Below are 12,785 nucleotides of genomic sequence, written 5' to 3' on the forward strand. Positions count from 1 at the left end.
AGAACCTACCTGTGAGCTGCCAGGTTGGCTGCCACTGAAGCAAGTTGACAGTGCTTTTTCTTGGCTGGAGGATGGCTCACACAGCTGTTGGCTATGGATCTAGGCAGCCTCCCAGGTCCTATCAAAAATGGCTATGCTCAACAAGTTTCCTACTGTGCATCTATCTTTTCATATGAGTGCATAAAAAAGATTGGCCTGGAACTTGCTACTTGCTTTCAAAGGTAAAGAAATGTTAATCCCCTTATATTCACATCTCCTTGGGCCAAAATATAGGCCAGAGTTCCAAGACAAACACAGTAAAGGAGAGAGCTGTCTCCTGCAGGTGGGCCTGACTTTCACACCGGATCTGTGGTATACACATCACATACTCACACAAATGTGATAGATGAGAGAGAGAATACACACACACACACACACACACACACACACACACAATAGATGAGAGATTCTTCTAGTTTATCTCTTTTCAGCTTTGTTGGTTGTTTTCTTTTTGCAGGATGGTCTTCTGTATCCCGAGTAGGCTTCAACTCACTATGTAGTTGAGTCTGACCTTGAATTCCCCTCACCTGACCATCTCACCCCCTCAAATGTTGGGATTATAGGTGTATGCCACTGTATCCAGCTTCCTTTGGTCTTTGTGATGAAAGACAATACTGCAAATCTTTTAAAAATTAAGACTGAGGTGATTTATTAATCTTGTTAAGAACTCTGATACAAAGCACAGTAAAAGGCCACAGACCAGTAGATAAACAACGTGGCTTTTGGCTACTTTACAACTGCTGCTCCTGCTCTGTCAGCATAACATACTTTGATCGCTTTGGACGAGAACGTCCAAATGACAAAAGCTCTATTCTCTGCCTGATTAAAAATTTTAATAAAGCTTTAAGTATTTTTTGTTTAAATATTACCAATCTGGAAAAACTTTTAAAAATTTTCAATTAACATGAGATTAAAGAAAGTTAATAGGTTTTGAAGACAAGGCAGTTGGCAGTTGGTTCCTATGCCATAAGAAACTTTTGTTCTTGACTTACAAATTAGTAAAATAGCAGATTGTATTATAGGCCTTAAGTCACTTAAATTTATATAGGTTATTAGCATTATCTTTAAATATATACAATATAAATAAACTGTACATACATGGCATATTAACTTTGTTTTCCCAAACAAGAGGCAAATCATTGGCTAAAGACATCATACACTGCAAAACAAAAGGTGCATCTTAATGAGATACACGCCCCTTTTCTTCTATAATTGGGGTTATGTAGAAATGTTCGTAATTTTAACAAAATAATAAACACAGTGCATTCTATTATTTTCATTCTATTTTCCTTTTTTTTTTTTTTTTTTTTTTCTCTTTTTTGTCTTCAGCAGCAAATACTGGCATTTAAGACATGGCATCAAAGAGTTTAAGAACAGTGGGTATTATTCACTAGATGTAAAAAAACCAAATGAAGTTAAAACATAGAAGATAGTCAAAGAGGTTTAAAAACCAGTAACATCACAGTACATCTCTGCATCTGTGTAAATTTGTTGCCTTAAACAGGCATCTATTACTCAAATTTGAGAAATTCCTCGAGAACACTATCCCTTCAGTGCAGTCAATATCGTTTAAGCCATATTTTAGCGGAGTCTACAGTGCAAATAGAAATTGATTATACTGGCCTTTGGGTAGCACTGAGAAGCTGAGACAAGGCAATGCTACTGATCACCTGAGGGTTATGGTGAAGAGATTTTGCATTTTAATTTTTAGAATTCTTTTCTTGATTTGTTTTTTTTTTTGAGACAGGCTGTCCTGGTACTTGTGCTATAGACCAGGCTGGCCCAAACTCAGAAATCCATCTGCCTCTGCTTCCAGAGTGCTGGGATTAAGGGTGTGCACCACCATACCTGACAATTTTTCTAATTCTTAAAAGCTTATTTGATCAGTAGCATGTTTGTAAGAGCATTATTTGTAAAAAGTACTAAAATACTATGCCTCTTTTGAATAAATTAAAAACCTTTACAAATACTATTCCAGTGTCAATGACTACACATGGCTAAGGTCATTGAGGAGTCTCTGCATTTCCAAGCAAAGGCAGTCTGTACAGTGGTGGGTGTGAGGGCTCCCGTTTGTAGGTCTTTGGTGGCAGTTTGGGCAGGTGATGGCTTGAGCTCTGCCTCGGCGGAACAGGAGGAGCTGGGGGATGAGCGAGATTGCTGTGACTGGAACTGAGCAAATGGCTTCTGCGTGGCACTCGTGGAGAGGGTGTGCTGGGAGGAGTGCTTGGTGAATTTGGACATGTACTAACGTCTCTGAGCCAGTCTGGGTCTCTGTGAGGGTGTCCCAGTGGAGGTGGCTGAAGATTAAACGGACAGTTTATAAAATGCTCTGGAGGCCGCAGAGGAACTGGTGGGGGGGTGTCAGGGAGAGGCTCTCTTGGAGGTGGAGGAGGTGGACTATGCACAGGCCCATCAAATGCACCAGTGGGGACAGGAACTCTCGGCTTTACCTTCGGAGGAGGAGGCTGTCTTGGTGGGATAGCAGGAGGGTCATCATCAGATTTCATAGTTCCCTAAACAAAACAAAAAGGGGCATGTCTAGTCTCTTAAAAAATGTGTAAGATAATTTTAAAAGACTGCAAAATTCTTCTGTGTCAAGTTAAATCTAGAGAACCAAATTAAATGATTGTGGTTAATTATCACATTCCTGACTAAATTACTTTGTTTAATTCTGGGCTCAGCTTAACAGATATGTAAGATGTTTTCACTGAAAGCTAAAAACAAAGAGCCCCATATCATCTTGCTTTGTTTCCAACATTTCAGTGGATCTCAAAGTGGGATTCAGGGAGCAGCAGAGTCAGTCCCAGCAGAAGATGGTTTAGCATAGCCAATTCCCAGACCCAACTGCAGCCCTATAACCTGGGGCTCAACAACCCACTTGTGACAGGTGATTTGGACATGCCCTTACATTTGAGAAGCACTGGTCTAAAGTTTCAGGTTCTTTCAAATAGGAATTTCACCTCCCCACCACATACATACCAAATCTGTACAAGAAAGACAATGTACTTCTGATTATCTGAATGTTCCCATTTTTAAAAGAAAGTTTTAAAAAAATTATTAAATGACTAAAGTATTTTTCAAATATGACAGTCTAAATGTTAAAAATCCATCGAGTATGGCTAAATTATGATTGACACACTCTAAAAAATACTCTAAAGACAAGCATGACTTTGAAGATTCGTAACTTTGCGTACGCCGAGGCAAACCCAGGTCTGGATGACTACCTTGGAATTTGAAGCATCATGATCAACTTTTTTTCGAGGAGGAAGTGGAGGAGGAATCAGCGGCTCTTCACTCAATTTGTGTAAACTTCCACATGAGCTGAAGAAAGTCTCTGCGGGAGAAGAGACTGGTTTACGTTCACAGTACAGGAATAGGACAAAACTCCACTACAGCTTATGATTCCTTCTGCCACACGGTTGTCAAATGGGTTATTCTCACATAGTTGTTTGTTTGCGCAACTGTCTTCCCCACTGAAATTCTAAGCATTAGAGGACACCTTGTGCATGTGTTTATAACCCTAGCATTTACAGTGGTGACTGGCATGTGGTAGCTGAATGGACATTATTAAGATTAATGGTAAAATTCTGAACTGGCCCTGGTGGTGCAGGCCTCTAATCACAGCAGCATGAGATACTAAGGGAGCAGCGTCACAAAGTTCAAGACCAATTTGGGCAACTCAGTGACTGTCTCAAAATAAAAAATATATTAAAAGAAAAAAGTTGAGGATATAGTCCAGTGATAGAATGCTTGCCTAGCATGCATGAAGCCTTAGGTTTGATGATCAGCACCTTAAAAACAAAACAGAAACCCTGTGGTGTACTTGCTTGTACAAATAAGATCAGAGGATGGAGCTTGCTCTCTTGTCTGTAGAGACACTAAGGAGGTAAGGTGTGGTGATGGTTTGCCCCTTCTCTCTGATCTCTCAGCATTTTTCTCTATATCTGACTTCAGGTTTTTATTACTTAGACCATTTAAGAATTCATCTACATTTTGGCACCCAATATGGGCATGAACCCACATCCTGAGATTAATAGTCTCATGCTCTACCAACTGAGCAAGCCAGGTGGTGGTGGCAGCTCATGTCTTTAATCTCTGTGAGTTCAAGACAAGCCTGGTCTACAAAGTGACTTCCTGTTTTCTCCCTGCTTATATCCTGTTTCCACAGGATAGCTAGCTCACTTCCTGTCTGTCTGATCTCCAGACCTCTATAGTTAGCTAGTGGCAAGCTTCATTCTCTAACTTTCAGACAGGCTTTATTTGTACAGGCAAGGTATCACCACAAATCCCTCCTCTAAAAGCCTTTTAAAAATCCAAAACAAAAGCCAGGCAGTGGTGGTGCATGCCTTTAACCTTAGCAGGCAGAGGCAGGTGTATCTCTGTGAATTTGAGGCCAGCCTGGTCTACAAAGGGAGTTCCAGGACAGCCAAAACTACACACAGAGAAACCCTGTATTGAAAAACTAAAGAGGGGGAAAAAGTAAAACTGAAAATGTCAGTGTGTACATGGCATATGTGTTTGTACCCATGTGTGGCACACTAGCTTCCAGAGGAAGACCATTCTAAACAGGCAGCCCAAATACTCTCGGAAGAGTGTGCCCGAGAGAAAAAAGCTTGACTACTATGCCATCATCAAATTCCCCCTGACCACTGAGTCAGCCATGAAGAAGATAGAAGACAACAACACACTTGTGTTCATTGTGGACATCAAGGCCAACAAGCACCAGATCAAACAGGCTGTGAAGAAACTCTATGACACTGATGTGGCCAAAGTCAACACCCTCATAAGGCCCGACGGAGAGAAGAAGGCATATGTTCAGTTGGCTCCCGATTGTGATGCTCTGGATGTTGCCAACAAAATTGGCATCATCTAAACTGAATCCAGCTGGCTAATTCCAAATATACACTTTTTTCAGCATAAAAAAAGAGTAACCTATCACAGCTATAAATAATGAATAAACACCAATATAGCAATGCCAAGCATCAGGACAATTAAAATGAATAGAAATAGAAATGTCTTGGCTATTTCTCTCTGATTTGGAGAGCTGTGGGGCTTTTCCTGGGTTTTGTCTGTTTGGTGGGCCTAGAAAGTAAGTGCTAGGAAAGCACCATAACATGGAGAGACACCCCCAGCCCTAAAGACAGGCTTTTACAATTCTCTTAAAGGGAAACCTTTTCTTCAGTGCACATGCAGCAGTTTCACTGGGCACTTGACTTGGAGTCTTTTCTCTGGAAAGTCAGCTTGCTCTGGAAATGATATGGCAGAGCTAGGCCTAATGCTGTAAGTGTGTCACTAATACATAGAGTAAGGACATTGCCACCACAGAGCAAAAGAAATCTAGATAAACTTCAATAAAGCCAAGAAAATATGCAGAGCTGAAGTTTCAATTAGTGACAGAGCCTCAGAGACACTAAGAAGGAAGGACGCCAAGAAACACGCTTTCAGGTTAAAGAGAAAAGGACTTTAAAGATCCAGCTAGTTTCCTAGGTGGCCTGGCTTCATGGAAAACTGCTCTGAAAGGACTTGGGAGGGTGTAAGCAACAGCTGTTTAGGAACAGCACAAAGTGGGAACAATAATTAGCACAGGAACAGGTGTACTACAAAGACAGTGTAATCAAGCATACTGCACATGACTTACTAGTGACCCACATATGATATAGACAAGGGAGAATGTGCCGCTTTCATAGCCTAACTGTCTAAAAGCAATGATCCAGGAGGGAGAACAACACAGAAACACCGTTTAGGAACATGAATGCGCCATCTGAGAACAAGAACAGCGGGGAGGACAAGAGGCAGGGAACTGTTGCCAAGGTCATTTTAAGTGTCTGGTGGCACTATTTGCCTCTGACATTCTTTTCATATGTCATTTTGATAGTCATTCAAGAATGTATGGGATAAAACACTTAAGGGACTACATGTACTTTTTCTCCCATAGGCGTACTTGCTGATGTCTAAATCACATAAATTTCACTATGCTACATGCAGAGTTCTTCCAGATGGAGAGAATTATTCCCAACACTGTGATCCTATTTGGGTGATTTGATCAAACAAATGCATACAGAAGTTGACAACATTAGTGTTGGGAGATGGTGAGCTAATAGGGTCTTGCTGCAAATGCATGAAGACCTGAGCAAATGGACAGACATATCAGTACACCTGCAAGTAAAATGTTAACAGGAGGAAAAAAGAGATAAAAGAGGGGAGGGAGCTTAGCATAGTAGCATGCATGTTTAATCCCAGAACTGTGGAGGCAGAAACAGGAGGAACCCTGGAGTTCAAGTGCCAGTAAGTCCAATGTAATCAGTGAGCTCCAAGCCAGTGAGAAATCCTACCCAAAGAATGGCATCTGAGATTGATCCCTGACCTCTACATGATGTGTTCAAACTTGTGCACATACTCAAGTACCCACACAAACATGCACCCACACATTACTACACAGATTTTTAAAACAGGAATTAACATTTATGTAATCAATTATGAAATATGAATAGAATAGTTCTGGTTAGTCTCTTAAATAAAATGGCAGAGTGTATGTATGGAGCCTATGACTTTAAATTGTCACTAGATGTTACTTGTCTTAATCACCACAATGTAACCCTTATATAAATCATTGTTTAGGGATTAATGCCAATGGCAAAAGGCCCTCTGCATGTTCAAATTCAGGTGCCACTCCTGTTGGCTAATGTGGTTTCAGACTGTGGTTGGTTGAATGCAGATAGGCACCCTACAGACATGAAGAACTGACATGTTCTTTTTCTCTGGAGAAATCAATTAAGTGGTTAAGAAGCCAGGCAACTGAGATGGACTTACTCTACATCTCAGGCCAAGACACATGCTGGGTGTTATCTGTAGTTACTTAATTTAATCTCTAAGAAGTCTGAAGATGGGGAGTAGTTTGGTAAAGTTCAGTCTCTAAAACACAGGTAAAAATGATTAAAACAAAAATTAACAAAATTTAAGAGCACAAAATTGTAAGTAATTCAGACCAATTGTAAAATTTTTTTGGTCTGGGGATATAGTTCATTATTGTAGTTGCCTACTATCTGTGGAGTCTGGGGGGTAGGATGGGGGGTAAAGGGAATGATGAAAGGAAAACATTTCTTTCATCTATTCTTTCGATGTTGCTAACCCCCCAAATATGTAAGCACACCTTCAACCAGCCAGACTCTGACCTTTATAGTCATTTCACAGTAACCCGAATATCTTACTTACTTGACTGTGGCAAGAGGACTGGAGCAAAGATGGTATTGCTGCCTATTAGGAAGAGAGAAGTTCATTTCAATAGAAAGCTAACACGGATGATCTCCTTAGATATCTTCATTTAAAAAATGCACTAGGTCATGCCTTTGACTGTAGCACTTGGGAGGCAGAAGCAGGCGGATCTCCGTGAGTATGAGGCCAGCCTGGTCTACATAGTGAGCACGAAGCCAGCTTAATTTACATATTGAGGACAGCTAGGCTCAGTAGAGAGACCCTGTCTTAATAGCATCACTCCCCTGCAAAAGTAAAATGCACTATATGAATAACAGAAAACTCTATCTCCATCTTCTGACATGCTAGCTTGTAACTTGAAGTTAATATTCATTATGCCTAGGATGTTTTTCCTTTTGTAGACTAAGTAAATTCTTATACATCATAATCCATTTTAATTTCTTTTATGGAATTTATGTCCTTGTTTTATTATCCATTACTCCAAAAAGTAATACAGAAATCTTTGTTAACTGATAAATTAGAAAACACACACACTGCCTAAGTGATTCTCTGCTCCTTATATTAAGAACTATTTCCACATTTAGATGTCACTAGCCACCCTGACATAGTATCTTAATTTTGTTTCCTGTTGCTGTGATAAAACACCTTGACAAGAGCAAGTCTGTGGAGAAAGAGCTTATCTGAGCCCACAGTTCCCAGTTACAGTCCCTAACCAGGAACAGAGAACAGTGTGTATTTGCATGCTCCTGTTCAGTCACTTTCACTGTTTTCTAAGAGACAGTATAACCCAACGTAGCTGTGGCAGGCTTGAAACTTGTTATGCAGACCAGGCTGGTCTTGAACTTAGAGATCCACCTGCCTCTGCCTCTTGAGCACTAGATTAAAGGTGTATGCCAAGATGGCTCACATCCACTGTGTGTAGTTCTGGAACCCCTGTTAGTGGTCAGGTCTGCCCATCTCAACTCACGTCATAAACAAAGTTCCCCACAGACCTGCTCACAGGTCAACCTGACCTAGACACTCCCTCAGTAAGACTCTTCTCTCAGTGACTCTATTTATGTCAAGCTGACACATGAGTACTGAGGGTTCTACAGTTCCCCAACTGGAAAGAAGTAATGACTGACTTAAAATTCCTCTTCTCACCAAGAGGTTTATGTATCTACTCACCACAGGAACTATTGAGATCCACATCTAGAAACACGCTGTGGTCTGAAGAAGCAGACACAGGGGGAGTGGACGGTGTGTTTGGAGAGGTGGGTGCTGATACTGTTGACTCAAGCTCGGTCTCAGCGATCCTGCTAAAGCTTATCTTATACGGTTCTCTTTCCAAAGGTGTCGGATGACCTCGTAACGTGCCTGAGGTAGAGCCATGTCGGCCTGTGTTAGGCCTTATTCCAGGAGATTTTAAGGAAAATGTTGATTTCCTAGGCTAAGAGAAGTTAAGTAAGTATAGTTACATAGCACTAATGTGTATGCAATTTGTTTATAACCAACAGCTATCTTATTTTTTTTAACTTATTTATTTATTTATTGCATATGGATCCCAGTTCCCTCTCTCTTCCTCCCTTTCTCTTTCCTTCCCTCCCTCTTTCCCTCTCTCCCACCCTCCCATATTCCCCACCACCCTCCCCTCCCATTACCACCCCCTACATGTAGGGTGATGCCTCCAGGAGGGGTCATCTAAATCTGTCAAGTCTTTTAGAGTAGTGACTAGGACTACTCTCCTGTTTCTAGGTTAAGGGAGTATCCCTCCATGGGGAATGTGCCCCCAATGTCCTTTTGTGCACCAGGAATACAACCTGGTTCCACTGTCTGAGGTCCCTTAGACCTCAGTTCTTCTAGCTGAGACCCATATTCAGGGGGTCTGAGTCAGTCCCATGCTGGATTCCCAGCTACCAGTCTGGGGGCCCATTAGCTCCTCCTTGTTTAGGTCAGCTGTCTCTATATGTTTCTGCAGAGTGGTCTTGTCCTCCCTCTCTGCATCTGGATTCTAGTTTGGCTCAGTGTTTAGTTGTAGGTGTTTGCTTCTGTTTCCAACAGGTACTAGATGAGGGCTCCATGATGGTGGATAAGTTAGTTGTTTATCTCATTATCAGGGAAAGGCTTATTTTAAGCATACTCTTTAAAGGGTATGATAAAATCACCATCTTCAAGGGCAGCCTGTGACATTTTTATAGTAATTTCCAGACTTTACTAGATTGTTAATACTGGGCTCCATAAGTAAATCTTTTTAAACATAATTTTAGTGAGAAAATTCCTGAAAATTATTGTGTAAATAACTTTTTTGCTCCTAAATATTTGATCCTAAATTTCTCTTTTACACTACTGGTATGTTAATTTCACAAACATTTACCAGAAAACATAAATTTATGTGACATAATATGCTATATGTACTTGTTTTTAAATTTTATTTTAGGTGAATAGGTGTTTTGCCTGCATGTATGTAAATGCAACACGTACATGCCTAGTGTCTATCCTCTGGATCCTCTGGAACTTAAGTTGTGGGTGGTTGTGAGCTGCCAAGTGGGTGCTGGGAATTGAACCCAGGTCCTCTGCACGAGCAAACAGTGATGCTAACCACTGAGCCATCTCTCCAGCCTCATTTTTAAAAAGAAGATAATTTTTCTTCTGACCTTAAGCTAACAAACAATCCCTACACTAGCACTTCAAAACTTCAGTAAAAGGTACTATCATTGTTCCTGCTCTAGTTGCTTGATTTTAGAATCCTGACAGAGGTAACCTAATAAAAACCAGAAAGTTCTGAGTCAGGAAAATTGAGTTAAAACCCAGCTTTATCATCTATCTAGTCACGTGGCCCTAAAATGGCCTTTTTATCCTGCTGAGCCTCAATTTTTAAATAAATTAATTTTTACTACATTTAATTGTATGTGTACACGCACGTATGCATGCATGTGTGTGTGCATGTCTGCATGTGTACAGGTGCTGTGGGGACTATAAGTGTTGCAAACTGCAACTGGAAAGTCAAAGTCTAAAGAGCCCAAGGCAGCCCTGAGCCTCTGGCTGATGCCAGCATACCCAGAGGACAGAGGTATCACCCCACCCCGAATCCCCCCCCCCCCAGAGCTCTGTCACTGAGTTTTACTGAGAAATTTCTGGGTACTGAATAAATCAAAGAGGCTCTGTGCACATGGCTGAGGATATCTGGCTCGTCTCACACTAAGGGAATCAACAGGGTTTTTACAGTAGGTGTGTTCAACCTATGGGTTGTGACTCCTTGGGAGGGTCAAACGGGGTTGCCTAAGACCATCAGAAAACACAAATGTTTATGTTATGATTCATAAAAGTAGCAGAATTACAGTTATGAAGTAGCAATACAAACAATTTACAGTTGGGGGTCACTAGCATCACGAAGGTTGCGAGCAACAGTCATGCTAGACATATTGTGATAATTTGTTTATTCTTTCCCTGGCCAACCTTTCTTTCTTTTCTTTTCTACTTTTTTCTGAACAAGGTTTCTCTGTGTAGCCCTGGCTGTCCTGGGACTAGCTCTGTAGACCAGGCTGGCCTCAAACTCACAGAGATCCACCTGCCTCTGCCTCCCCAGTTCTGGGATTAAAGGCATGCACCACCACTGCAGGTTACTTTCCCTGGTATTTTTATTTGTTCCATCCAGCTACTTGCTTCTAGGCCTCACTTTCATATAACTTTTCTATTAAATCAGGAGGTAAAAAATGGACAGATAAATAGTGGTACTAAAATGAAAAATACTTTGCATTCATGTGGACCTAGTTTCTACATTCAGTACTATTTAAAACAACAACAATAACAACAACAACAAACAAATCAGTTCCTGTCAAAAGGGTCTCATGCATGCTGGGCAAACACTCATCTCTGAGTTCCATCCTCACTTTGTATACATAATTTTAAAAACTGAATAGTACTATAGAGTAAAACAACAAAACAGCAACAAATTTATATAACAATTTTAAGAGAACAGGTTGTTAAACAGTGAAAAAATTATTTTTTAAAATAAAAAAATTCCCATAATTATAGTGAACTTACAAATCGAGGTGGTTGTTTGCAGTTTCGGGGTTCTATTTCTAGCGATTTGTTGAACAAATAATCTGTAAACTCTTTTTCAGATAAAATTCCCATGGGGTTAAGGTTTTCAAAGAATCTCTAGAATTAAACACATACATAATACAATATAACTTTGGTCTTACTAAAACGAGTTCCTATTAACATAACTAAAACAAATCACAGTATTTGAGATATTCATAAAGATTGCTCATCCTACTCTCTACTCATGAGCAAGACTGTACAATTTCTGAGGAAGTTACATCCTGTTAATTAATATGGACCCAGCTCAGTCATTAGTTATCACTTGTCTCTTAGCAAGTATATTCCTTCTCACTATGACAGCAAAATTACCACCATTCATCTACCAACAGAGTTTACAATGGAGATTATGATTGAAAACCACAGTATGTGGACAAGCAGGAAAAAAATGTGATATAACTGGGTTAAAGTAAACTCAAAACTAATTTAAAAGATAATTATAGTTTTAAACTTTTTTGTGCTACTCTGTAAGACCAAAACACTGTATTTAACAAAAAATTTACTACAAATATATATTCTAAGCTTAAACGTAAGTTTTTATGTAGAAAATTTAGATGAGTTAGTAAAATTCCAAAAAACAATATCTGTGTGCACACAAGTGCAGATGCCTGCGGAGCTCTGGAGCTGGAGCTACCTGGTCCTGAGTATACAGTATAAGTTCTTAAGTGTTCCGCTGGTCCTGAGTATACAATGTATGTTCTTAAGTGCTACTGGTCTTGAGTATTCAAGTTCTTAAGTGCTCCACTGGTCCTGAGTATACAGGGTAAGTTCTTAAGTGCTCCGCTGGTCCTGAGTATACAGTGTAAGTTCTTAAGTGCTCCGCTGGTCCTGAGTATACAGTGTAAGTTCTTAAGTGCTCCACTGGTCCTGAGTATACAGTGTAAGTTCTTAAGTGCTCCGCTGGTCCTGAGTATACAGTGTAAGTTCTTAAGTGTTCCACTGGTCCTGAATATACAGTGTAAGTTCTTACGTGCTACCTGGTCCTGAGTATACAGTGTAAGTTCTTACGTGCTACCTGGTCCTGAGTATACAGTGTAAGTTCTTACGTGCTACCTGGTCCTGAGTATACAGTGTAAGTTCTTAAGTGTTCCATCCTCTCTAGTTCTGCATCTGCTTTTAAACTATAAAATGATGAAATGGTTTGAGTTACAATTGGGCTAAATGGGAAAGAAAACAAAAAGGAAAAAGAAAGAGTTCTTCCTCTAACCAGAGACAGACACTATAACGGCCTTTATCATGTATGTGAATACATTAATCTTCTAATAGACGTTCTAGGACTGATTTCACCATTCTCCATTCCGTCATTCAAACAGGTATTTTTGAATTCATTTTATGCTAACAATTCTAAACTCTTTGTGCACAAATTTTTCAATGCATTTCCTATGCTTTCTTAAAAAAAAAAATAAACACTGGAATCTAATACTGGATTTAGCTTAACTTAAATTCTCTCTGTC

The 12,785-nt window shown here is 40.1% G+C and overlaps 1 protein-coding gene across 5 annotated transcripts in view; it reads right to left on the reverse strand.

Moving 5' to 3' along the window:
• Sos2 (SOS Ras/Rho guanine nucleotide exchange factor 2) overlaps positions 1-12,785 on the reverse strand; it is a 207,751-nt gene that overhangs the window by 108,964 nt on the left and 86,002 nt on the right. For 3 of the 5 annotated variants that reach the window (XM_051195928.1, XM_051195927.1, XM_051195929.1), the window contains exons 19-23: positions 11,275-11,391; positions 8,419-8,680; positions 7,252-7,293; positions 3,264-3,373; positions 663-2,552 (exon numbers count right to left, since the gene is read on the reverse strand). In XM_051195928.1, coding sequence (XP_051051885.1) covers positions 2,043-2,552; positions 3,264-3,373; positions 7,252-7,293; positions 8,419-8,680; positions 11,275-11,391 — 1,041 coding nt within the window. In that variant the 3' untranslated portion in view covers positions 663-2,042. Of the gene's footprint in view, positions 1-662; positions 2,553-3,263; positions 3,374-7,251; positions 7,294-8,418; positions 8,681-11,274; positions 11,392-12,785 lie in introns of those variants that run through there. The other 2 variants (XM_051195930.1, XR_007835198.1) reach the window with 2 other exon arrangements.

Source organism: Phodopus roborovskii, unplaced genomic scaffold, assembly GCF_943737965.1.
Source record: "Phodopus roborovskii unplaced genomic scaffold, PHOROB, whole genome shotgun sequence".
NCBI classification, from domain to species: Eukaryota; Metazoa; Chordata; class Mammalia; order Rodentia; family Cricetidae; genus Phodopus; species Phodopus roborovskii.